The sequence below is a fragment of the Balaenoptera physalus genome (genome assembly GCF_965194825.1).
Source record: "Balaenoptera physalus genome assembly, chromosome: 9".
In the NCBI taxonomy this organism is placed as follows: Eukaryota; Metazoa; Chordata; class Mammalia; order Artiodactyla; family Balaenopteridae; genus Balaenoptera; species Balaenoptera physalus.
In genome coordinates this window covers 48,101,275-48,129,233 of record NC_138888.1, presented here as the reverse complement: position 1 = coordinate 48,129,233, position 27,959 = coordinate 48,101,275, and the positions used below count along the sequence as shown (strand labels likewise).

General features: G+C 40.2%; 1 protein-coding gene across 1 annotated transcript in view; it reads right to left on the bottom strand.

The window, feature by feature from the left end:
- Positions 1–27,959, bottom strand: part of LAMA4 (laminin subunit alpha 4) — a 145,574-nt gene that overhangs the window by 59,376 nt on the left and 58,239 nt on the right. Inside the window, exons 5-11 of the mRNA XM_082474319.1 lie at positions 22,641–22,855; positions 20,313–20,408; positions 18,258–18,409; positions 16,334–16,444; positions 10,571–10,682; positions 7,542–7,709; positions 5,120–5,313 (exon numbers count right to left, since the gene is read on the bottom strand). Of these exons, the coding sequence (XP_082330445.1) occupies positions 5,120–5,313; positions 7,542–7,709; positions 10,571–10,682; positions 16,334–16,444; positions 18,258–18,409; positions 20,313–20,408; positions 22,641–22,855 (1,048 nt within the window). The remainder of the gene's footprint in view (positions 1–5,119; positions 5,314–7,541; positions 7,710–10,570; positions 10,683–16,333; positions 16,445–18,257; positions 18,410–20,312; positions 20,409–22,640; positions 22,856–27,959) is intronic.

Sequence of the window (27,959 nt, the reverse complement as noted above, 5' to 3'; positions counted from 1 at the left end):
CATATTTTAGATTCCACATATAAGTGATATCATGTGGTATTTGTCTTTCTCTTTCTGACTTACTTCACTTAGTATGATAATCTCTAGGTCCATCCATGTTGCTGCAAATAGCATTATTCTGTTCTTTTTCATGGTTGAGTAGTATTCCATTGTATATATGTATCACATCTTCTTCATCCATTCATCTGTCGATGGACATTTAGGTTGTTTCTATGTTTTGGCTATTGTGAATAGTGCTGCTATGAACATAGGGGTGCATGTACCTTTTTGAATTACAGTTTTGTCTGGGTATATTCCCAGAAGTGGGATTGCTGGATCATATAGTAGTTCTATTTTTAGTTTTCTGAGGAACCTCCATACTGTTTTCCATAGTGGCTGTAACAACTTACTTTCCCACCAACAGTGTAGGAGGGTTCCCTTTTCTGCACACCCTCTCCAGCATTTGTTATTTGTAGACTTTTTCTCTTTTTAATTTTTTTCTTTTTATTAATTTATTTTTGGCTGCATTGGGTCTTTGTTGCTGGACGCAGGCTTTCTCTAGTTGCAGCGAGCAGGGATACTCTTCATTGTGGTGCGTGGGCTTCTCGTTGCTGTGGTTTCCCTTGTTGCGGAGCCCGGGCTCTAGGCACGTGGGCTCTGTAGTTGCTCTAGGGCGTGCGGGCTTGTTGTGGCGCTTGGGATCTAGAGCGCAGGCTCAGTAGTTGTGGCACACAGGCTTAGTTGCTCTGCGGCATGTGGGATCTTCCTGGACCAGGGATCGAACTTGTGTCCCCTGCATTGGCAGGCGGATTCTTAACCACTGCATCACCAGGGAAGTCCCTTTTTTAAAAAATAAATTTATTTATTTATTTATTTATTTATGGCTGTGTTGGGTCTTCGTTTCTGTGTGAGGGCTTTCTCCAGTTGCTGCGAGTGGGGACCACTCTTCATCGCAGTACGCGGGCCTCTCACTGTCGCGGCCTCTCTTTTTGCGGAGCACAGGCTCCAGGCGCACAGGCTCAGTAGTTGTGGCTCACAGGCTTAGTTGCTCTGCGGCATGTGGGATCCTCCCAGACCAGGGCTCGAACCCATGTCCCCTGCATTAGCAGGCAGATTCCCAACTGCTGTGCCACCAGGGAAGCCCCGGGAAGTCCCTTTTATTTGTAGACTTTTTAATGATGGCCATTCTGACCGGTGTGAGGTGGTATCTCATTGTAGTTTTGATTTGCATTTCTCTAATAATTAGTAATGTTGAGCATTTTTTCATGTGCCTACTTGCCATCTGTCTGTCTTCTTTGGAGAGATGCCTATTAAGGTCTTCTGCCCATTTTTCAATTGGGTTGTTCCAAGTGTGGATATATTTTTTTGATGAATGCTTTAACTTATACTTTCACTTTGGGGTTCTAGAGTCAGGGATCTTATGATTTTGACGAAATATTGTAGAGCTTCAGAGACTGAAAGCAACACAGAATGAAACTTTAACATGGAAAAAGTAAAAGACCCATTTTATAATCTGAGTAAAAAATGAGCTAGTTACTTTAGAAATGGTAATTTAAATTAGAGTTGAAATTTTTGTTATGGTATAATCTAGGATATCACACAAATAATTATAAAAGCCTATACTTGAATGACATACTTTAAAATTTTCTAAGTTCATCTTAATGTCTTTTCTCACTCCCTGGACTCTTTTCCGATTTAGTGGAAAAGAAGAATGAAACCCATCTTCTCCAAATACCTTGCTACAGGGAAAGACATAGGTCTAGGGACAGAAAAGTATCTCATTTGAACATCCTCTTAAAGCAAGAACATTAAAAAAAATCAATTTCCCCTCAAAATCCATCAAGCTTAATACAGTGTGACTATCTGGGGTTAATTGTTCTTGTCTTCACAAGGAGAGGTAGTTAATACAGCTCTACACAAAAGCAATATTTTAAAGTATGTACGGAAGGGAGGTCAAAAAGATTGGTATTATCTAGCTGTCTCAGAGCAGTTTTCCTGTCATAGAGTTTGAGATATGACCCCTTCCAGAAGCGCTTCTATCTGAGTTGCCTTAATGGAACACAGCTAACACCCTGAAGTAACAACCAAACTTCAAAGCCATGTGTGAACAGCACTGCCTGATAAGCTCATTGGCAGTAGTTGGAAAATGATATGCTTCAAGTTAAAGGGTTTCTGTCATTTACCAGATATAGCATTAGACAGAAATGAATAAAATTAGCTTTGAAACAAAGATATTCCCACAGAAAGATGGACAATTTGAACAAAAGAAAGTTTAGAAACTAATAATTAGTGAAAACGACAATAATTAGCACTATTTAGCATGCTTCAGTATCCATTTCACGTATGCAAAAAATAAAACAAAGTTTCCTGACACTTAAAAAGAGATAGAAACAGTCTTGGGAAGGTGGAGCTTTGGAGTTTATGAGAATCCCTAAACAGACAGAATCTCATTTCTTTTTTCTTTTTTTAAAATTTTTAAATTTTATTTATTTTTTTATACAGCAGGTTCTTACTAGTCATCAATTTTATACACATCAGTGTATACATGTCAATCCCAATCACCCAATTCAACACACCCCCATCCCCACCCCCCTGCAGCTTTCCCCCCTTGGTGTCCATACGTTTGTTCTCTACATCTGTGTCTCAATTTCTGCCCTGCAAACTGGTTCATCCATACCATTTTTCTAGGTTCCACATATATGCATTAATATACGATGTTTTTCTCTTTCTGACTTACTTCACTCTGTATGATAGTCTCTAGATCCATCCACGTCTCAACAAATGACCCAGTTTCGTTCCTTTTTATGGCTGAGTAATATTACATTGTATATATGTACCACAACTTCTTTATCCATTCGTCTGCCGATGGGCATTTAGGTTGCTTCCATGACCTGGCTATTGTAAATAGTGCTGCAATGAACACTGGGGTGCATGTGTCTTTTTGAATTGTGGTTTTCTCTGGGTATATGCCCAGTAGTGGGATTGCTGGGTCATATGGTAATTCTATTTTTAGTTTTTTAAGGAACCTCCATACTGTTCTCCATAGTGGTTGTATCAGTTTACATTCCCACCAACAGTGCAAGAGGGTTCCCTTTTCTCCACACCCTCTCCAGCATTTGTTGTTTGTAGATTTTCTGATGATGCCCATTGTAACTGGTGTGAGGTGATACCTCATTGTAGTTTTGATTTGCATTTCTCTAATAATTAGTGATGTTGAGCAGCTTTTCATGTGCTTCTTGGCCATCTGTATGTCTTCTTTGGAGAAATGTCTATTTAGGTCTTCTGCCCATCTTTGGATTGGGCTGTTTGTTTCTTTAATATTGAGCTGCATGAGCTGTTTATATATTTTGGAGATTAATCCTTTGTCCGTTGATTCGTTTGCAAATATTTTCTCCCATTCTGAGGGTTGTCTTTTCGTCTTGTTTATGGTTTCCTCTGCTGTGCAAAAGCTTTGAAGTTTCATTAGGTCCCATTTGTTTATTTTTGTTTTTATTTCCATTACTGTAGGAGGTGGATCAAAAAAGATCTTGCTGTGATTTATGTCAAAGGGAGTTCTTCCTATGTTTTCCTCTAAGAGTTTTATAGTGTCCGGTCTTACATTTAGGTCTCGAATCCATTTTGAGTTTATTTTTGTGTATGGTGTTCGAGAGTGTTCTAATTTCATTCTTTTACATGTAGCTGTCCAGTTTTCCCAGCACCACTTATTGAAGAGACTGTCTTTTCTCCATTGTGTATCTTTGCCTCCTTTGTCATAGATTAGTTGACCATAGGTGCGTGGGTTTATCTCTGGGCTTTCTATCTTGTTCCATTGATATATATTTCTGTTTTTGTGCCAGTACCATATTGTCTTGATTACTGTAGCTTTGTAGTATAGTCTGAAGTCAGGGAGTCTGATTCCTCCAGCTCTGTTTTTTTCCCTCAAGACTGCTTTGGCTATTTGGGGTCTTTTGTGTCTGCATACAAATTTTAAGATGATTTGTTCTAGTTCCGTAAAAAATGCCATTGGTAATTTGACAGGGATTGCATTGAACCTGTAGATTGCTTTGGGTAGTATAGTCATTTTCACAATGTTGATTCTTCCAATCCAAGAACATGGTATATCTCTCCATCTGTTGGTATCATCTTTAATTTCTTTCATCAGTGTCTTATAGTTTTCTGCATACAGGTCTTTTGTCTCCTTAGGTAGGTTTATTCCTAGGTATTTTATTCTTTTTGTTGCAATGGTAAATGGGAGTATTTCCTTAATTTCTCTTTCAGATTTTTCATTGTTAGTGTGTAGGAATGCAAGAGATTAATTCACTTTTATTTAGGAAATTTTACAATGACTTACTAAGAGATAGTGATGACTGAAAATCAGGGCAGAGAACCTAATTTAAGTTGGGTTTGCTGACAATAAACAGAGCTAAAGTAATGAGTTTGCTCACAGTTGCTTCCTATTTTTGACATTGCTTTTTCACTCTGACCTTTACAGATATGTCCAAAGAGGCAGGTGTCTTCCTATCAGAAGATGACCATTCTTGGTGATGAGTGTGTGCATCACTTGGCGCAGAACTGTGAGCATCACCAGTTCTAAGTCTGGCGGTATGGGCATGCACAAATCCTGGCCCCGTAGGGTGACTGCCTTGCAAGCTCTGGCCAAGCCTGGGAATTTTCCTCACCTCTTTGTAATTGTATGACCTTGGCTTGAATTAGACTCCCTATCTCTGCAGCTGCTGATCAGCCAGGCTGTGAGATCTGCTTATCAGGCCCTTCCAAAAATTATACATATCTTTACAGGAACATGGTTCCGGGTTGCTTTGGGATTTTTACTGCTCTCAATATAAAAAAAGTTAGTCACAGGAATCATGCCTTGTTTACTCAGTTGCAAGAGCAATACATCCAACACAGGTGGACACAAGCACCAGGAACAACTGCATTCTTATCAATGCACAAGCTCAACAACTACAACGGTTTCAACTTGATTTTAGGTGTACACACTTATATTAGCAAATTATTGTGGCAAAAAATGTACAGATAATTTTAAAAATAAAGATTTAAATGTACCAATATTTAAAAAAAGTGTTTACCAACTGTCCCTTCTTGGGATAACTTCATGTTGTATATGCCTGAAATGCATTTACAGTTAGAGTGTCCACTGTACCTTGTGATCCCGCTGCCTGGCTGCTGTGGCTCTGTTCATGTCTTCGGCATCCCTGATATGGTCAAGGGCCAGGTCAAGTGACTCCTGGAGGTCTGACAACTTAGCATTATAGTCGTCCAGCTGCTCCAGGACCACAGGAAACAGAGAGTGAGTATCGTTGTACTGCCGCTCCCAACTCTCAGCCTGGCTCAGCACTGGGAAGAAAGGTACATAGAAACTCAGTCTGGGCTTCTCCCTTCTCCTCCCATCCCATCCCGCACTTAGAAAGATGCAAATACATCAGGCTATGTCTTCTTTAGCAATAGCGATTGAAGCTGTTGTTCACAAAAACAGTCCCATCTTTGATATCTGAAGTTTTAAATACTATTTTGTAGGGTTTGGGAGCCCCTGGACCACCATCAGCTAAAATGGGAGTTGATTAGTTTTCCCATGAAGATTATGCTTTAAGTAGAAATGATGTCATTAAACTAGGTTTATTATTACCGAGATTATTAATAATTTGACCATACAAAGGAAACTTGGATATACTACAGTCTTACTATTAGAGACAACCCCAGTTGTTCTGTCTGTTACTGGCAAATGATGTTCACAACCATTCATTTTCTGTATTCTCTCCAGGCAGCTGTTTTTACTCAGCTCCTTTAGGTCAAACCTGAATCATTATCTTGGAAAGAAGATTAAATGGCAATGATATATTCTTAAACTTTGCATATATCTTAATTCTCTGATCAAAGTTACACGCATTGACTATGTGCCTTAATTCTATTTTTTCTCCAGGGACTATCAGTCTGTCTTATTGAGGTTTTCTATTTACTTTCATCACCATGAGCAGAAGATACAAAGTTCATGGCTGAGTAGAGAAAGTGGCTGAAAATGCATTCACTAGGCGGAAGGCAGCTAAGTGGGAGATGTACTTGGTTCCATTTCCCCAGAAGAGTCTTGTTAAATCCCAAAATAGGCAAGGAGCATGAAAGCATCTGGCTGTGACATCAGAGCTCCAGCCTTCCTGACTGCTGGCCTCATCCTGACTCAGAAATGGGCCTGAGATTCTTCTTTATTTCTTACTGTTTCTAAGACCTTATAAGTTTGCTATCACAATAGGCCTTTATGTCAACAATGTTCCTCTTCTAGAATATTCACAGTAAGTTTTAACAGAAGTTGATAGTGACAATTGTAGGAAAATGATCTAACGTAGGTGTTCCTAACCCTTTCTGTATCATGGGCCCCTTTACAATCTGGTGAAGCCTTCAGATCCCTTCTTATGTGTTTTAAAATGCACAAGATAAAATACATAGAATTAAAAAGACCAGTATATTAAAAAAATTGGTAATATAATAATATATGTGCTTCTTTATTAATGCATTAACTAACAAGATTTAGAGGTGAGACCAATAACTGCTAAAACTTTGAATTACTGATGAATTTAATGTTGTGAGATAACAGTACCAACTAAAATATGATATGCAAACCTGGGGCTTCTTTTGTTGATTGTGTAGATTAAAATGGACACAAATTCTTTGTAACTCTTCCCATCAAGAGTGGAGTCTTTTTCCTCACCCTTGAATCTGGACGGTCTTGACCAACAGAATGAAGATGACATTGCTGAGTTCCAAGGCCAGGCCTCAAGAGACCTTGCCCTTTCCATGCTTGCCCTCCTGGAAGGCTTCTGCCATATGAACAAGCCTCAGCTAGCTTCCTTGAGGATAAAACCCCACATGGAGGGAGAGGCCCAGCCATCCCAACTAAGACCCCAGACATGTGAGTGAGCTCGACCATGTCACATGGAGCAGAGGTGAACTATCTAGGTTGAGTCCAGCCCAAATTACCAACCTATGAAATCACAAGCAAATAAATGGTTATTGTTTTAAATGAATATGTTTGGGGTGGATTGTGAGATACTAATTTATAACTGATACAGTGACCAAGTCATAGATTCACAAATACTGCTGTGGTTTGTTACCTACATTAATCATTAAAGGAATGTTCAATTTCCATTGAAGGCTCAAAGTCATTAAAAAGTCATTCATGGACATCAGAACATGAATGTTACTGGGCTTGTAGCTTTACTGTCTTCTCAGTGAAACTTACTGTAGTTCTGGTAATTGGTTCCCCTTAGCTTCCCTTCCCTTGTTTTTCACCAACTGCTAAGTTCCTATTTCTTCTCCTCAGGAGTAAAATTTTGTAGATTCCTTGTGGAATCTCAGCTGTTTCTCAAAAGCTCAAGGTTGGGCCTGGATCTAAAAATCCTGGTCATATAGTCAAGTTGTCCTGAATGACTCCCTGAGGCCACGTATAAACTCTAAATAACTGAATATTGGGAATTGGTTGCTTTGACCAAATGTTGCCCTGTGACTGGGTGTCCTCTCCTGGACCCACAAAGGAAGCAGACACGTGCTGGGCTCTAGGAGTCGAATATACCTACATTCATAGGCTTCGTCTGCCTCCTCATCCACAAGTTCCCGTTGGGTGAGGAACGGTTGACGGCGTCGGATCTCCTCAAGCATCTTCTGGGCCAACACCAGTTTCTCAGAGATTTCCTCAGGGCTAAGTTCCTGATCTTTCCCATAATAGAGCATCTTGTTGTTGATCTCTGAAAGGAAGGACACGGTGAGAGAAGACAGTAGGGAGAGATGACTGGGCATTTGACAGTGATGTCACTGAAAACACGGACAGTGAAGACAAAGGGAAGGGCTGATCCTAAAATGGAAAGAGAGACTCAGCAAAGACAGCATGCTGATGTTCATGCTGTGACTGTGTTGGCATCAGAGTTCATCATATATTCCAGGGAGAGGTTAAACCCGAGGAAATCACTCTTCTTTGCTTTTCATTTGGTGTCTTCAGAACAGGAATGGAATTAATACAAAGCCTGCCCTGATTTCAGCTGAATCTGGTTTCTATTCTGATTCAAAACCGTTAATATTTAAGACACACAAATCTGGGGTCTTTGACCAACCTTTTATATAAAATACATAATATGGAGAAAATGTTCTGAGGTATCTCCTGTCACATGCAGTAGGCATTGGAGATATTAATTGCAATTTAGCCAAGGATTTTACCCAAGCTCTAAGCCAAAATGAGTGTATATTGACAGTTGTTTAAATAAGTCTTTCAGATTGTCGTACAGACTAGATACGATATAGAGGTTTGCTATAGTAGGATGTGAGTTTTTGCTCATTAATATATACATTTTTTTTGCAATTGCTATTTGCCTTCTGTGGTATGACTGCTTGTCAAGATTGTGCCGTTTTGACTTTGGGTCGTTCTCACCCCACACCCCACATCTGTAAGTAGGACGGAGAATTTCAGAACCGCAGGGACTGCTGAGGCTCAGAGGCATTAGATGAGTTGTCTGAATACTGGCGGAGCTGAGCAGGCCTCTGGCTCCCTCTTCCTACTACATATGATCAGATGATAGTTATGTAATTGCCACCTTGTCTTACGGCAGCTCTAGGAGAGGAAGCATTTTATCTTCCTGGCATAAATGAAATTGTCTGTCTTTGGTTTACTATGATCTATGTGGTTGGCCAGACAAGATGGGTAAACAACACTGGTCTCACATAAATCATACCAGGATAAGGGCTTGTATTTTATATGGATGATAGCTTGAAGGTCACCAGTAGTTATTTTAGAGGTGGTTTGGAGATGGTTGGGAATAAGGAATGACACACTATTGGTGTTGTGAAGCATCCCTGAATTCTGAAGAGAGGGAGATAAATGGGAGAAGAGGTTTTCAGTGTTGTAAATATTACTGAGAAAGTTTTAGGGAAACCAAGATATGTTTAAAAAAAAAAAAAAGAAAGAAACTTACAAAGGGATTAAATATTCACTTTTCAAGTAAAGTCTAAAATATTAACTCCTGAAATAAACTAAACATAGATACTTTTCCTCAGATCTAGCACTTGCAATGCTGAATTTCTTGGCATTTTGATGCAGATATTATTTTTACAATATGGCTTATTTTATTTTAGTCACATCTGGTCTAGATTAGAAAAAGGAAATACAGAGAATAATATTTTTGCCTTTGGTCTTTGAGACTGTTCATATATTATTTTAAAAAAGGTAAAAACTGATGGAAATTATTGTTTCCTCTTTACATTTCTTTTGTATTTCTTCCTTCTTTCCTATGCCCTAAGGATCAAATAAGAGGACTTAGATTCTTTCCAAATGAAATAACTTAGAATCAAAATTTGAGCTACAACAGGAAAGGTGACATTTTTTTCTCAATGGCTTAATAAGATGCTGGCTTTATTTGCTGCCTAGAGGGACATTTATTTCTTAATTAGATGAGATCAGCTAATCTAGGTTTAATCTTACTTTTTGAATAAATCAACAGTAACTCTAAAATATTATAGGAAAAGAATATTTTATTGGCAGATGCAAAAGCATGAGATAGTGAGGATGGGAGCAGGGGATGTTTGAAATGCATACCATTTGTTTCTATTATGTATTATGGGCACCAAAGGAAATATAGCAAAAGATTAATCTTGGCTCCATACATCCCTTTTCCTGGAATATGCTCTCTATACCTCAGTATAAAGATATGAATCTTCCATTGTGGGTCCCTTTATTGTCGTTGTGCCCTTGAGATGCACCTGGAGTTGTCATCCAGCTCTTAATATATAGGATAATAAAAACTATGGAAACACACAAATACTGTATCTTAGCAGACTGTAACCCAAGGAAATTATCTTTATCTTAGAACAAACACAATCGCCTGTTTTCTGTCAGTAAATTGAAGGTTGGCTTTCAGTGTGCTATTAAGATAGTCTTCAAAATGCAGCCTGCACTTGTGAGAAGTTAGAACACAAATAAGTAAACCCTCAAGAAGAAAGGTAAAGTCTGCCACAATTTTATGCTTTAGGGCAAAGAAATCTTCCACACCCCCTCTTGGCTTTTCTTCTGGATTGGGGACCAGAGCATGCGGCCTGCCTGGTCCTTGGGAAAGCATTATAGAGACAGTTTAGGACAATTTGGATTAGTGGACCGTTTACTGCCACTCTAAAGGCAGTGTTTTCACTGCAAATAATTGAGAAATATGTGACTCCTACTCAACTCTTGCATTTTACAGACAACACAGTATGTAATTCCCTCTACCAGAAAGGTATTTTGGCATTCCATTTCTGTGAAATGCCTGGAAAGGGAATGATTTTCTACATTTATTTTTTATTTTTTTGGCCTCACCACGCCGAGTCCTAACCACTGGACTGCCAGGGAATTCCCTCTACCCTGTGCATTTACTATTGAAAATAGACAGATAGTAAGCAGAGATGAGTGCTCAGAAGTCCCAGGTAAACAAACTTGAAAGAAGATCTTACACGAGTCTAAACCTATAACACTCTAACAACAGGTCCTGGCACACAATAAACACTAACAGTAGCCACTATTTTTATTGCTGTTAATAACATGAAAGATTCCTTGGCATGAAGCTAAACCAGAAGAGAATATATTTACCTTGGATTTTATCCCTCACATCGTGGGCTTGCTCTGCAAGCTGAGTTGCGTGGTTAATGGTATCCATGCTTTCCTTCTGAGCCAACTGGCTCTTTCTTGTGGCTTGACTTTCCTATAAATAATCCACATAAATACCAGATTAAATTTGCAAGAAGGAAAGGTTGTGTATGTGCATGTGGGGGTGGGTGGGCATAATGTATTCCATAAACATAAATTTCCCTGACATGTGAAAGTTCTAGAATATAGAACATGGTCTCAGAAATCATGCATGAAGACGGATGTGATGACCCGCTTTAGAATTATAGATGCTATTCCTAAGTCATCAATCACAGTTCAACCCAAACCAACCATCTTATATATGTAATTTACCCTTTGAATTTTTATTGTATCTCAAGATGCCAGACTAGGGAATTACCCATGTCTGCTGATCAGTTTGACATCGTGCTGACTGAAATGCTTAAAGGTTCAAAGGGAAACTTGCTGAGAAAGCAGGCAGATCTCAAAATGCTCCATGCATTCAGTGGCTTCTGGGTGGTCCAGCCACTGCTGCAACTGAATTACCACAGAGATTTAAAGGATTATGCTCACTGTGCTAAATGCTGCCTTCCAAATTCCCATCAACATTGATGGCACTTGTGCACAAATAACTACTCAAGCAGCTTTGGCTCAGAGTGAATGAAGTTCTTCCCTGAGAAGCCGTTTTCATTCTTTCGACTCTGTTTCACAGAGCTCCCATGTAGGATCTGTCAAAATGAAATCCCAGCTCAAATGTGGCTCCTGAAGAAAGGATGTGTGGGTGTGCATGTGTACTTGTGTATTTCTCTCTGTGTGTATAAGGTCAGAAGCTGATCTAAAAAATGGTTCAAGGCCAGGACACAGGCCTGTATGCACAGCATGGGGATGTGTACTTCCTTTTGGCATCAGAAAGACTGACTCATGGGTTTTACTTGAGAGGAGGGAGAGTTCTTCAGTCTGGCATTTGGTGAAGTGCCCACTTGCCTCGTCCAGTGTCTTTTTGGCTCAGCTCTGTGACAAAGGGCTGCAGTACCTGACTGGACTGCAGGGTGATCTGCTACACAGAGTTCTGGCTGGTAGACGCCCCCCCCCCCCCCCCCCCCCGCCGCCAAGGACAGGAGAGTGGCTATTTCAAATTTCTCTCCTTTCATCCACTGTTCCAGCCGGAGGATTAGGCCATGATTTTACCTGGAATGTTTTTACACTTCCCAAGCATAACCCAAGCAAGTGGCTCTTCATCAAGGAAGAGAATGCAGACATGGTATCCTAGCAGACACATGCCCCAGGAGCTTTTCATCAGGCATTTTATCCGAAATCTCCTCCATACAAAGCTCCCTGCGCAGCAAGACTGCGGCCATCAGCCCCTTCCCTAAAGCATGGGCTCTCTGAATGGACATTGCAATCTTGAGTCACGATGTTCTTTCCCTCAATTCCAGTCTCCCTCTTATCCTGTTCTAATGTTTTCCAGAGACACAAAAATCTGTGGCCACTTTAAAATTAGATGATACAGAAAATAAGATGAATCTATTCTTGATGTCACCCCTCCCCGCCTTTAAAAAATAGGGACACAGACATATAAAACATTAAAAAAATTTTAACAAGTTGATTTTTGGTCCAGTTTAAATTGAGTTATACTTAAAAAACACAACATGCATATTTTTGACTTTGGCTTCATCCTTCAAGGAAAAAGATTTATTGTTATTACTGTGTTCATTTAATTGATTTCTTGATATGGAAACTTTGAATTATTGAAGTAATGAAAGACAGCTGGCGGATGTCATAGCTCTAAGACAACCTCTTCTGACAAACACCAGAGGGCGCTTAGATATATGTATTTAATAAAAGACAGCGGCAAAGAGGAACATGTTACTTTAAATTGCAAAATTACTGGATATAATGTATAGTGACGCCTTATTTGAAAGTTCTACTTTTTTCTTTAACTTTGATTATGGAAGGAAAATAATGATATGGGCACATGGTAAAACAGGTGTACCCTGCTTTAAGAAAAACTGAAATTAAAAAATTAGCTTACAACTATAAGCCGGTTGATGTTTAGCATTACAAATGGATTAATCATTTACTCACCTCAACAGTGAATTTTCCTTGTACATATTTGATGTAAAAAGTGGCAAGAATTTTATTTATTATACAGTGCATAAAGTATAGTGTACCTAGAATACTATTAAATTGAGGATGATAATATCTAGGATGGCCATATACTTTGTTTAAACTGGGACACTTTTGAGAGGGAAAGGGGAACTTTTAATAATCACTCTGGGAGACAAGCATAAACAGGGGCCTTCTGGACAAAATGGTAGTAGGAATATTGGCGTGCCATTTCAGAATCTGTATAGTGATATCTAATTTGGGTTTAAATATCTCCTAAACATTGACTTCCAAATACCTTTCCAGCCTTGATCTCTTCTCTTGAGCTACAGACTCAAATCTCTGGCATCCACAGAGAGCTCACCCTTAAAAGGTCCAGAGAAATCCATTCTGAATTTTTAGTCTTGGCCATCAATTTCTCAAAGTCAGAGCTTACATCCTTGCAACTCTTCATATCCAATTGGTCACTGAATCATTTTTATTCCACTTGTCATTCTGGCCTCTCTTCCTGGTCCCCACCACCACAGTCTCACTTTACCACTGCTCACTGCAAATTCTTTTCCAATGAAGACAAGGCAGCAATTGACCACTCTTGTTTGGACTACTGCAGCAGTCTACTGATGGTGTCCCTGTCTTCAGAGTCTTAAACCTACCATCCCCACTTCAGAGGAATGTTTCTGAAGCTTCACACCTAATCAGCTCATTGTTGTAGGTAAATGCTCCAGTATCTTCCAAAGTCCACAGGATGAGCATGGTGGGCAAGGTTCTTCATGATTTGGCCTCTGAGAACTTCTTCAGCATTGTCTTCTGCTCCTTGCTTTAATATTCTGCAAGGCCAAGGCCAAAGTTCTTCAATCTTCTGGTCAATTGGAATTGAAACATATTTTGACTTTTTGTCCTGTCTTTTTATCAGGATTGGAGATCAGGCTTGGAGATCAGGCTCAGATGCTTTTGATGTGTGGAAGTGACCCACTTTCCTCCCAACCCTAAAGATCTTTGTACATGTTGATATATGGGGAGCTTTTGCTGTGGCTCCCCATAGGGAAGGAGTAGGGAAGAGATGGAGGAGATGGAGAAGTGGAGGGAATGGTGCAGCACCCTCCTGGGCCAGCCCTTGGAGACTGGGCTCTACAGTGTACCTTTTGGATCCAGATGGCAAAGGGCAGCACTGAGATTGAGAGAGGGCCACCATCTTCACTTCTGCTTGTAGCCTAGTCCCACTCTGACTTTGAGCATGGTGGCTTTGGGAATATGGGAGAGTGGAATCTTGACACAGGCTTTGGTACTTTCATTACAGACATGACCAGCAGTGGCACAAGTGAGACCTTTTTGAGCAGCAGCTATTTGGGAACACAAATGCATGGGCATCCTGTAGGGGTTTCCCAGAAGTAGCAGGTGGGAAAAGGCAGTAAGATTTATCAAAAGGGGGCTAGAGGACTTAGATATGGAGGTCGGGAAAAAATACAGTAACTTTAGGTTAATATAAATTGTGAGATTTGGATTACATGAGATTCATGTGACAGGTACTTTGCATACAGAGGCATAGCTGACCCTTGAACAACGCAGGGGTTGGGGGCACCGACACAGTTGAAAATCCACGTATAACTTTACAGTTGGCCCTCTGTATCTGAGGTTCTGTATCTGCGGACTCAACCAACTGTGGATCATGTAATACCGTAGTACGTATTTACTGAAAAAAAACCTGCATATAAGTGGGCCCGTGCAGTTCAAACCTGTGTTGTTCAAGGATCAACCGTATTTTCAAGTTCAAGAAGCAACACTACTGTGATTTTTTTTATCACACTGTGGGAATCTACAGTGAAATCCTTCACTCTAGCTAAAGATAAATATTAGTTACTTTTTTGATAGAAGGCTTTCTAAGACAAAGCTTTTCTTAAATCCTTCTAAGAATCAATTATGGACTTTTCTAGACTAAGGGCTTGAAGGATGCTTGAGAAGTCATTAAGACCCTCTCTGGGTGTTTGTTTCAAAATGTTTCAGCAGGTTCCTTCACCATCAGGACTGTTTGTGTCGTCTCCAGGTCGCCAGAAGGATGTTATTTTCAATAAGAATCAATGGCAACAGCTGGGTGAATGCTCCAGTCGCTTTATCATCAACTTCTGGCTTTGGTGGTCTGCTCTCATTGTTCAGGAGCCTTTTCTACTGTGATGTCCCTTTCAAGCTTGCACTATTTCCTCCCCATGAAAGGCTGCATTTAACTTATATTGGAAGTAGGAAAACTGTACAACAAAAGAATCAGTAACTCCATGTCTGAGCTATGGGAGGAACTAATCTTGGTGAAAACATTTCCTCAAGAATTTGAGACACTTTCAGCAAGTTCTAGCCATGACACAAATAAAATTACGAGTTTTCACAAAGATTTCTTTCTTGGTATTTCCTTTGAAACTTAAGCGATCTCACTGCTCTTCAAACGCTCATGGTTGGATTAACATGCTCCATTGCATGGGAACGAGGGACACAATTTTTATATGCATTTAAAAGTAGTTGAATCTTCCAAGGATCCAATTAGAGTAATTCACATTTTTAGAAGCATAATCTCTTAGTTTAAGAGGTCCAAGGTCAAAAGAGATTATCAGAGTTATTTTAACCTTTATTTTTGTAGAAAATGAGAATTGTTTTTGAAAAGAACTTCAACAATTTATAATGTCAAACATCAGTATCTGAAAGCAGAAATTCCAGAGTACTCTGGGCAGAACTGGTGGAACATAATCAGGGAAAAAAATGTGTTAAACATTTTAACATGTTAAACATGGCGCCTTGTAGCTTAGTTGTATTTTTTTTATTAGTACAGAGGATGGATATTTTTCCATTAGGCTCTTGGGGAATGTGTTTAATAGTCTCTCACATTGACTTTGCTCATGTTTTAATGTTTTTCTTGTTAATTTGTGAGAGCTTTTACAAGTCATATTTCCCTCGACATTTTTCTTAGTCTTGTTGACTTTTTTCATTTATTTAGTTGTTTTACTAGGTATTTGAAATTTTATCTTGTCAAATCTATTCTTTCTTTTTATTATAATTCTTCACACTATATTTAAATGTATTGTTATTTCCTTTCAAGGTTTAATAATTATCTAGTTCTGTTTTCTTGTAGATTTGAGATTTAAACTCAAGTCTTTAATCTGTCTGAAATTTATTTTAGTATATGGTATAAAATGAGGGTCCAAAGTGCTTTTTTTCCTGCCAAACTGCAAAATTGCTTTCTCAACACAATTTCTCTTCTTTCATTATTTAATGCATACTTTAGCAAACATTTAAATTTTATATTCTATATAATAAAGTTTATTTCTGGATGTTCTATTGCTTTGCTCTTAGCCATAAAATGTTAAGGTGACAGCTGAACGACTATCCTAATTAAAACATATATCAACCATATTTACCAGCAGCAAATGCAATGAAAGTTTCCCATAAACCTGTTTTTTCAAGGAAACCAATCAAAATGGGAAGACACAGTAGAGACCAAGTATATTAACTTTCTCCTCAGGTCTTGCCTTGATTTATTTTAAGGCACCTGGGTCACTGCATTTTTTCTGGGCTGTGTTAAGCCTCAGTCATTTGTGACTAGCCAGTCTCACACCAGCTAAATCCTGTCTCTGAAGTTAGTCCCAGAAACTGAACACATACCCTTCCAGCTAATTCCTCCACGTCAGACAGAAGGCTTTTCATTGTGTTTTCAGCATTGTTGATCTGTATCTTTCTTAGGACATATTGGTTTTCTCTTTCTGACAATTTTGTCTGTGGGAAAAAAAACACGTATTTTTCCATAGTCAGTAGATATGCACACCAGCTTTGTAAAAATATGCAGAAAACTCTTTCAGTGTAAGAGGACTCAGAGCAGAGTGTGAGCCTTTATTCTCAAAATAGTGGGGTCCACAGGCTACTGCAGGCTGGTATGAAGTTTGAGGTCTGCACAAGGGGGTGGAGGGCTCTAGGGGCAGAAATTCTGCAAGCTCCACTTACCAGGCTGGAGATTCTGGCTTGGGCTGTGCTGGTTCTGGGGAAAGAGTACCTTTTCCAAATTTGCACAAAGGCACAATATAGACTGGCAGTGGCCTTGGGTGTCTGAGCCTTAAAACTTCAATTTCACAGGTCTTGGAGGAAATGATAACCCACGTCAATCAGTGCAAATGGAGTTTAGAAATTCACTTTCCTCTTTTTGGTGTAAGGAGAACAATTCTCTTTATTTCAGACCATTTTCCCCTTTCTTTTGAGCAGTTTGGTCCAAATGTAGCTTTCCTTCGATTACTTTGGAGTAAGCCCTTCAATCTTGGCACTGACTTCCCATCAGCTATAATATTATTATATATAATATAATAATTATTTCTACCTTGAAGTTGTGCTGTTGGGGAAAGAGGATTCAAGTGGTATCAAAAGGACTGAGTCTGGGTAACTCCTCTGAGAATTAGTGCCTTCATGTGTCCAAACAGATGAGTCTGGTTAAGAACAATTCCTAAATTGGGAATAGAGTACTCACTAAGATTCCATCCAGACCATCCAGGTTCACAATTTTGTGATTTTTGTTTTGTTATACACTTTGCACATTTGGGCAATTGCTGTGGATATCATTTGCACCTCCAAAAAGCAGAGTAATGAGCACTTTTTATGTTAGGTACTGTTCTAACTGCTCTGCATATAACAACTCACTGAATTCTCTCAACAACCCATGAGATGAGTATAATAATTATCCTCAATTCCAGATGAGGTAACTGAAAAATAAAGAGGTTAAATAACTTACCCAAGGTCACATAGCTAGTAAGTGTCAGAGCTGGGATTTGAATCCAAGCATTCTGGTGTCAAAGTTTATGCTCTTAACCATTATGCTAAACTGACTAACAAAGTAAAAAAGTATGCTGGTATTAATTCTATTATCCTTTCATCAAATCATTATTGTTTTAAAAAATATCCGTTGGTTGTGATTGAAGCCCATGATTTAAAGGGGGGAAAAACACCTCTTAAAGCTTAGACATACAAGCACTCTTATGGTTTTTGACTATTGCCTGTCTTTAACTTGCTTATTAAATGTTAACTACTAGATCTAGGAAGAGAAACAGAGCATGTGAGTGTGCTTGTGTATTTGAGTGTGTGTGTGAGATGAGAAAGAATGTGTGTCAGTGAGAAGGAAAGGTAAGGGCAGGAGAGAGAGGGAGGGAAGAAGGAGGAAAGAGAGAATGAGAGTGTGTGTGTTAGTTTTTAGAGAAACTTCTGAAAACACAGCAAACTGAAGTTAAGGTAATGGTATGTTTGCAATGTTGACTTGAATAAGCAATGTACAGCTCCACTGAAATAAGAGTGTTTCTCCTCCATCAATAGCTTTGTACATAGATACTAGTTTTTTAGTCATTTCATTTTCCATATTAACCTTTTTAACAGATGACAGCTCTTGGTTTAGGCTGGAGTTCATGACTGTAATCAACTTTTCATAATTTCCTAGGTCTAACAATCTGTAATATAACCACTGGACTCAGATACCAAAATGGATAGGAACTACCAGGAGTGACCCTATGAAACCAGAATGAAAATACACAGAAGGTATACCATTCCTGCATACTTTGAGGAGGTAGATGGTGGAGTTGATTTCATTCACGTGCCTATGAGCAGCGGCACCAGATGACACACTCAACAGACTGGATTTGCTTTCTTCAATGGAGAGCGCTGCTAACCGAAGGTCATCAGTCAGATCCCAGATGCACTTATCGCAGCCTGGAGGTAAAATGGGTATGTCATTTCTTCAAAATCAAAGGTCAGCTGGGAAGCATGCTGCTTTAAGTCGATTATTATATGCACTTCCTTGGTTAATACTACTTGTAATTTTGTTTCCTGAGGAGTTGTTCTGGGCCAGGAACTAGTCCTTACACTCAAAACAGAATAGGGCCTAAGATGAGCCAAAGTGTACATCGGGCACTTAAAACGTAACAAAAAAACAAACACATGCAACTGAAAAGTAGGTTAACATGAACACTAAAGGCTGAACTGAGAAAGAAAGGAAGCACAAAGGGCAAGGCATCTGTGAGATGGGTGGCAAAGGAGAACCCTCTCTCCACTTTTCTTTGGTGGTAGGAAAGCTGTCTGGGATGACTCTCTCCATGTCAGGCTTTGGGCTTCTGCTTGGTGCCGGCTAGAGAAGATGGAACGTGCCAGGCATTCCCCCTCTCCTAGCAGCTTTTCTTACTGCCTATTGAGGCTCTAGTGCCTTCAGCTCACCCCAGGGATGTCTCAGTGCCTCCCCATGGCCCGACATCCTGTTGGGATGAATGGTTCAGCAGAAGCAGGTCTGCAGGACATCACTATTTGCGAATATCACTCCCTGATAGCTGACGAACCTGCACACATGGTTAGGTAGGTGGCAGTTTCTCGCTGCTTCCTGCATTTCACGTTTGAGTTCCTCTGACCACTGTCATCACCCCCAGGACCCAGCGCCCTCCTGTGACACACTCACAAAGGACACCCTTTGAAACTTTTCTGTTCCCAATCTCTTTCCCCCAGACTGCACTCTCTTCTAGAGAACTGATAAATGGAGACTAAAGTGTTAATGGTTGTTAATATGTTAATTTGTTATTTGAAGTTCAACGCAGACTTCCTCATAACACTCTCTCAAAGGAATGGCTCCCCAGCCAGTACATCAGGCTGGTGGAAAAGATGCGTAGGGCCAAGCAGGCACCTTGATGTCTTTAAAGTGACCTTGCTTAGGGGGTCACCTATGCTGTCAGTGTGTAAACTCTGTCCTGCTTGTGCCTCCCAACCTATGTCACCTTCAGTAATATTAATCTCTTGTGCCCAGAGGGACTGAGAGGCCAAGATACTTTTGTTTGGGGGAAGGGATATCTAATATTAAAGCAGTCTTTAAACCACTCTACCTAAAGCAAATATTAGTTACTTTCTTGATAGAAGGTTTTCTAAGGCAAAGCTTTCCTTAAATCCTTCTAAAAAATCAATCATGGACTTTTCTAGGCTAAGTGCTTGAAGGATGCTTGAGAAGTCATTGAGACCGGGTCTGGGCATTTGTTTTGAAATGTTTCAGCAGGTTCTTGCACCATTAGGAATACTCATGATTTGAATACCAGAGGGGCAGGAAAGAGAGAGGGCAGCTCCATTTCAAAAGGCCTGAATATTATATTTCTGGTGCCACTTCAGATTTAGAGTGATTTGAGAAAAGCCACTTAAATCTCTTGGCATCTCAGTTTCCCCAGTGTTGTAAAGTGTAGTCTGTGGATTACATTATCTGAGGACCTGAAGAGATAATACAGAAAAAGGAGCTAAAATGAGCTCAGTCAGCTGAGAGTTGACTCAGCTGGGAACTCAGCTGGGAACTGTATTTCCAACTTAGCCTTTACCTACTAAGTAAGATGCTGAACTTAAAGACTTGATAAAATAAATTTTCTAAAATAGAGCTGTTTAAATGTAAATCACCTATCTGCCCATTGGAATCAAGTGGACTGAATGTCTTTTGTTTAGGGTCCATTTGGTTGAGGCATAGACAGGGTTAAAGCCAAGGGTGGGACTCAGGCAGTTTCTAGAGAGAGTGTATTGCATAGCTTTTCTTAATCCTACACCTGCAGCACATTAGAGAAAGTGGGGTTAGTCAATCATGTACTGTTATTTTTACTTATGGTTGGGCAGTCCATGCCTGTAGGGGGTTCAGAACCTTCTTCCAAGCATTCTCCGGTTACGCTGTCACATGGGCCTCCCCCACAACTGCACACTGTGGGAAACAAAAACAAGAGATTAGGGATTCATTTCTTAATGCCTAAAATATGGCAATGTTTTTGTGGTTTGTAGAAATACTGGCTATCGGTATATAATTCTTCAATGGGGATTAATTATATTCTTTCTTAAGATCGTGTGGAATACATGATTTAGTGATTATTCCTCTCACCCAATTAAGCCCCAGCTCAGGGAGATTTTCAAAGGTGACCCTGGGGCAAAAGTAAATCTAAATGTTCTAGGATTCCTTTCCCAACTATTTGAGATTCTGACATGACTCTGCAACTGCTTCAGTCCAAAGAGCTCCTGGTCAGTTTCACAAGGTACAAAATGATCACAGAGTCCATCATTCAGCTGGAATCTGAGCCATCCTTTCATCACAGTCAAATTCTCCAGTTAATCCAACTCCAGGTTTGATTACTGCCAGGTGTGAGGGAGGAGCAGCCCACTAGGAGTGAGTGAGGAGACGCAAGAGCGATTCTTGGGTCCCACAGTGCTTGATTCTTGGCAAGACTGACTCCAAACCTCCAAATGATAGCTATCAGTGGGATAGCTAGCAACAATGTCGTGGAAAGAATTAGGACCACATTTACATGAATTTAGAAGATCTGAGAGCCCATTATTAATCTACTGATAATTTTCAAGAATGCCTTTTGGAAAAAAACAAAAACAAAACCCTAATCTCACCAGACTGTTAATTTTCCACTGAGTTTTGGAGTGGAGATTAATTTTTTTAACACCTTTATCGAAGTATAATTGCTTTACAATGGTGTGTTAGTTTCTGCTTTATAACAAAGTGAATCAGCTATACATATACATATATCCCCATATCTCCTCCCTCTTGCGTCTCCCTCCCACCCTGCCTATCCCACCCCTCTAGGTGGTCACAAAGCACTGAGCTGGTCTCCCTGTGCTATGTGGCTGCTTCTGGAGTGGAGATTAATTTTTAATATTTACAAAGGATTTCTTAAGCTATCTAGGCTAGCAATAAACTGGAATTGTGAATTTCCTCCCACCTCTTAACTGTCTTTACAGAATAATCATAAAAAATTAGCTTCAAGGGTAACATACATTTATTACATTTTGGCTGTTTAATGTTCCACAAAATGTAAATTTATTAAACAATTCAGCAAGATCATGCTTTATTGCTTCTAGCATCAGCTTCTTTTCTAAGACTGATCTGCATCTCTGTAACTTAAACATGAGTTTACATATTGACATGAGCCAATATTTTGAGAATCAGGATGTCAATGTTTAAGTCTTTGATTTTGCCAACACTCTTTCTGATGCCCACTTTCTCTCTCTTTAGTCTGACTGGGCACAGAGTTCCTCTCTCCACTCTGTTATTCTCGGGGTTATGCTTCTGTGCACACAGCTTTCCTGGAGACATGTTTACTTTTATTGTGACTCCTGCAGATCATATTTGTTTCCTTCTCAATTTCAAACTCTTCACTTCTTAAAAATCTCTCCAAGTGGAAATCTGTTTCAGTGAGAGAATCTCCAATTGAAGCATGCCACAAGAGCACAGTACCTCTCCCTCACTCTTCTTCCCCTCAAAGTCACATAAGAGAAGGAATATTCAGTCTCAGCCTCCCTTTAGTCCTAGAGGAAGGCAATTTAACTTTACTTCTGAAGAGCTTCACTCTCTGAGGCAAATGGATTGGAGAAATCCTGAATAAAATTTGTACCTTTCAGTCTAACTGAAGTCTGACCAGGAAGATTTCTTACACTATCCCTGAAATATTTACTCTGATAATTTGAGGAAATAGGGGGATGATTAAACTACCTATGGCTTGCTAATCTATTTCACTGAAATGTTGATTTTACCAAACATAACTAAAAAGAGACACATAGCTTGCAGAGTAAGAAAATTGATGTCAAGCATGCAAACTTTCATTCAGTCCTCTGGTCAATGACAGGTAATCTATGGAAGTCTGATTTACTTCTTTGATCAAAATCGGAAGGACATAAAGATGATAAGACAAAAGTTCACTAGTGTTAGTGTCTCATGGTTCATTCTACCCATGAGCTAAGCTACATTAGTCTTGATAAAAATACCTACCCCTAGGAGTATGGGATGCACATTCCTATATTGCCCTGGAAAAGTGTCAAGGGAGTAATTGCAATATTTCCCCAAGATAAATTCATCTAAATCCAGCACTGACAGAGACCCTGCTCCTATCACACATGTGCCGGCTGGGTAGCTGCTGCAGCATGCACAGCACCGTACCTGCACAGTTCTTGGCTCTCCTGGCATCCCCATAGTAGCCAGGTGCGCAGTGTTCACACTTGAATCCGGTGGTGTTGCGTAAGCAATTCCTACACTGGCCAGTGACCTCATCGCAGTCTTCAAAGATCAGGTTAGGATCTGAATTTCCACTGCAGTCACATTTCTTACAGGTGCTTCCAATCAGCAAGGGGTTTCCATAGTAACCAGGAGCACATCTGAAGGGGAATCACATGTTAAAAATTTAGCATCCATAGTTTTCTTCCTTTTTATCTTCTTTCCTACCTAGAAGAAAGTGTAATGAATATTTGTGTATTGCTCTCCCAGAATTAATTCCCACTCTCCCATCTTCCTAATAGGACCAGACTTTGTTTTTAAGGAACTACCCCTCCCCATTGTGTTGTAGCCCATTCAGTTCGGTGAGACCTTCAGGTGCAGGAGTGTCTGGATATGACCAGGGTGGGGGCATTTTTGGTCACCTCAATGACTGGGGTGCACAGCTGGCATACGACGGTGGGACTAGATATGCTACATTTGGCCGTGAGATATGCCACTAGGGCATAGCTAAGAACTGTCCTGGACAAAATGTTAGTAATACCTTCACTGAGAAACACTGGTATGTATTCTACCTTGCCGTAGTGAATTGTTCTGATAGCCTAAACCTGAGCCAACCAGTGCCTGGCATTGTCCTGGCCGAAATGGTTTGGCTCAGGAGTGATTCAGCTGGAGTGGAGCTCAGGGCTCTTGTTTGAGGGTTGTGTGAAGGCCTTCTCTCCCTCTGCAGGTGAATGAAGAGGCAGGCAGCACGCTTAGCTCTGGCAGCCGTCTTGTGACTGAAGAAAGACAGTGCGGAGACAAAGCAGAGGGCAGAGCTGGGAGTACCACAGATAAACAGAGTTGGGGCCAGATGGCCATTATTCTGTATGTTTTAGATATATGAGCCTACAGAGGCCAGGTGCCTAACTGTATTTGCTGTGGAGGCAGAGCTGAGGCCTACGTTCATGCCAGCTGGCCTTAATAAGAGACTCCAGCCCAGGTGGAGAGCAGAGGGTGAACTACTTCCAGCCTTTGCTGGCCTTGCCAAGCTATGCACTCTGGGGGGGCTGCCTCTGACCAGAGGAAAAGTGCCTTTCTCTACTTTTTCCAAAAGGTAACCTGTCGGCCAGCAGAGGCCCTGCTCTGAGTGATGGGACCACAGGCCCCACCTAAGGGGGCAGCTGCTTCTCAGCTCCTATCAACTGTTTCTATACTGTAGCCTTGAGGGAATGAAGGATCTGTGTTGTCAGAGCTTATTTTTAAAGGAAAAAGTTGAAATTCGGATTTTTATGTGAAATCTCAGTTTTTAAAGGTTGGCTCAAACTTTGTAAGAATACTTTTTGAGGCAAACTACACGCTTTTTGGCTGGCTGTGGCCCCCTCTCTGCTATGGACCTCAATTAGTGTTGAAGACTGGCTAAGGTGGGCTGAAGATGCTTTGGGAGTGGCTGGAAGGAATGTGCAGTCACACCGTCATGGGACTGAAGGTCAGGCACAGGAGTTAGTTTTGATGAGAGAGAAAAAGAAGAAAGCCAGTGAAGGTTTCTGAGTGATAAAAGTGATGGTGAATGAAGCCGGTGTCGGCATCAGAGTTCAGGACGGACTCTGGCCTGGAAGGGGAGATCAGGGTTGGGTGGGGAGGGCCCGGGGTGGGACCTATGCCTTGGGAGTGGAAAGGAAGAGAAGACTTTCCAAGGACACCAATAAGAGCCAGCCAGCAATAATAGGACACCACCTTTTTAAATGCCTCCATTTAAAGTAAAAGAATCATGATTCAGAAGATTTGAAAAATAGAGAAATGAAAAAAAATCACATCTGTAATCCCAAGATCTTAACAATCAGTGTTCAACATTTTGCATATGTTTTTCCAGGTTTTATTCCTATGTCTCAGTTTTTTGATGTAGTCGTAATGATGGTGTATGTTCAGTCACTTGCAATGTATCTCATGACTTCACCCAGGTAAGTTCATTTAGTTACCACAGACACCTGGGAGGTAGGGCACGCAGGCTTGGCATTCCGAGGCTGAGAGGCTACTTTGGTTTTCCAAGCTCACACAGCTAGGAAGTGACAGCATAAGACCCAGACCTTCTGACCCTGATGTTCTTTCCTTTGCTCTGCCCTGGACCACACTGCTGCTGCTATAAATGAATGAGTGAATTCATCCAACAGAAGGACAATTCATGTCTATTTTGTGTAAGGCACAGAGAGACAGGAAGAGGAAAAACACATAGCCTATGCACTGAAAGAACAGGAAAAGAATTAGGCATAATTATACAAACTCTAGAAGTCGAGGACTATGAAAAAGATAAGAATGAATGTAAGCGCCACACAACCCACAAAGAGACATCCCCCTGAGGAAATGTTCGATAAATTTTATTATTCATACTCATGTCTTTGTACCTTTGGTTCACAGGCCCTCTCATCCCCAAGTCAGCATAAATCATTCCTCTATGGAACACATGGCTGGATTGAATTTCTATCCTGTGCCGCAGTTCACCAAACAGAATATTAGATACTTAGCCTCACTAAAATGGGACTCAGATCTGCCACCTCAGTGCGCAGCTGGGAAGCCTGAGGTCTGGGAGTGAACAGACTTGTCCAAGCTCACAGAAGCCAGATGCCAGTTGCTTTCTTTTCTCTGTTTAATTCCACTGTATTTGATCTCCATAGGTGGTCCCCTGGTCTTCTACTAGTCAGAATCTCAACCACAGTGGAAACCTACTTTGAGTCACTTTGAATTTCAAGAATATCTTTTGGTGGTAGGCTCAGAGGCAACTCTGAAGTCACAGTCCCAACTTCAACCTTACAGATTTTATAGAATGAGCACACGAAAGTTTTGTACTCCTGGCACCCTCTAACCCTGACTTTATAGATGAGCAAACTACAGCATGGAGAAGCTGGACAATTGGTTCACTGCTTCAGGGCTCAAGCGTCGTATGGGACTCCAAGCTTATGCTCTTTCCACTCCAAAATCTGGCATTAATGAGTTAACTAGTAAGTCCATTAATGATATAACAGTTGAGTAATTAAATGCTATCTATTAATACACCTAATTCCTGTCCTCCAAGAGCAAATTACAAAGGATACAAAGGACACAAAAGGACAAGGAGTCGGATTTAGAGTCAGCATTGGAGCCCAGGTACCCAGTACTGGTGCACTTTTATTTTCTTCCATAATCTTGTTTCTAGCTTTATTAATGACTTGATTCACTTGGAGAAAATAGAGCTGATAAATTTACAGTGTAAATGAAAGAACTGTGACATACGAACTTTGTCATTTCAGTCAGTGATCATATCATTTGGGAAAAATGGAAGACAAAAAGATACGTTTTTTGGAAAAAAATGCTTTTGACCAAAAACGATTATTTTGGGAATTTTTGTAGTGCTTTCCCTCTCCTCTGCTCCTTCTCCTTTTCTTCTCTTCCCAAGGCCATATACCTCTTACTGAATGCCTTTATCAAAGGTGCCAAAATTCCCAGCCCAGGTGGCATAGAAGCTTTTCTGGGGGGGATGTCACTCTGTAGCTGTCATCTGGGTTAAAATTAAATGAAGAAAAAAAAAAGCACCTGTTACATAGTAGGTGCCATATAAATGCTCTCTACTTCTCTACGAATGACTGGGAGCTAAGGCTAGGAAAATATAAGTAACCCATTCCAGGTCACAGGGCAAGAATCCAGAAATGGGGCAGGGCAGAGAGTAGGGAGTAATAAGAATTCTATACAGATAACAGGGCTGATACCTTAAGTTTGAAAAACTTGACGCCTGCAGAAAGAATCAGACTAAAGCCCTGAATCATAAGCCTCAATAAATGTTAGCTTCCTCTTCCTCTTCCTCCTCTTTATTACTGTTTTCTAACATCAAGGTCATCATCAAAATCATGATCACCGTCATCATCGTCTCTGATGATACTATGTTCGGCCTTTCCTGTTAGGATTTTCAGGTCTCCCTGAATTTGCTTTAATTTGCTCCATTCTTCTTTCCTGATCCTTAAGCAATAAGATCCACATGATAAATCCTCATACGGTTTTAGCATGTCTCTCAATCCCCTGCAGAACTGAATGGATGAAGGTACACTGTTAAAGCTGCCGCAAGAGACAATGTGGAATACTAAGGCATTGACATCATATATGTTTATTAACTGAAAACTTTGCGTTGAACATTGAGGGTCAATTGTGTGACCTTAGATTAAGTCTCTTCATGGCTCTGAGTCTCAGGTCCCTCATCTTTAAAATGTACTACTTAGGAGCAGAGGGAAGGTCACTCTGGAATGAGAATGAGAATTCAAAACTCCTGTCCATTCGGTTGTGCATTTTATAATTACTTGCATCAGAAGATGACTTCCATTTGCAACCTCTATTCAGTTCTGGGTCTTTGATTTTCCAGGCATGGGGTGGGAAGTGGGGGATCAAATGGGGCAAGAAATGACTGACTCTTGTCACTACATCGTGCCTTCTTAAAGGAACATTAAAAGTTCTGGGTTTTTTTAGTAAAAAAAGTTTTAAAAAAGTATTATTGAAACAAATATAACTCAGTGCCTGCAATGTTCTAGATACTGCAATGGAGGAAGAATGGATAGAGAAGTAAATAAGATGCTACTTCTGCTGAGAAGCTCATATTTCAATGAGATTTTAAAAAACTGTTTGATTTTGAACAAGTGGCTTAACCTCTCTGTGTCTCACATTCTTTCTCTGTAAATAAGGATGAAAATGGCATCTCATAGGATTTTTTTTTTGAAGTTTAAACGTATCATTGCAAGTGAACTGCTTACAACAGTGCCTGGCATAGAGTAAGCACTCAACAAATGTTAGTTATTATTTTTATCATCATCATCATGATCATCACCTAAATGTAATAAAATGTGGTAAGCTCTACAGCTGACCTGGTGGATTGTAAGAGCAGCAGGTCCAGCATGGGGAGTTTAAATTGTGAGGTGAGAAAGGACTTTGGGAAGAGACAGGCAGGGCCCAGAGCAGGCTAAGTAACATGGACCTCAGTGGGAAGACAGCGTGTTTTGAGCTGTTCTGCACAGCACTAGAAGAGGCTCATGTCTTACGTTCAGACCAGTGTTGCTCAAAATTGTATGTAGTGTGGATCCTTGTGAAAAGAAAAACATTCATACAGAATATCTCTTCCAGTGTTCATTTAAATTACCTTTAAATATTTCAAACATAAAACTAAGTAGTAACTCCTTATGTCTATGACTTGTATACATCTTGAAAAACCAAGATAAATTTTCCAAATAAAACAAAACTATAAAATGGATCGAATTCAAATTAACAGTATTAATT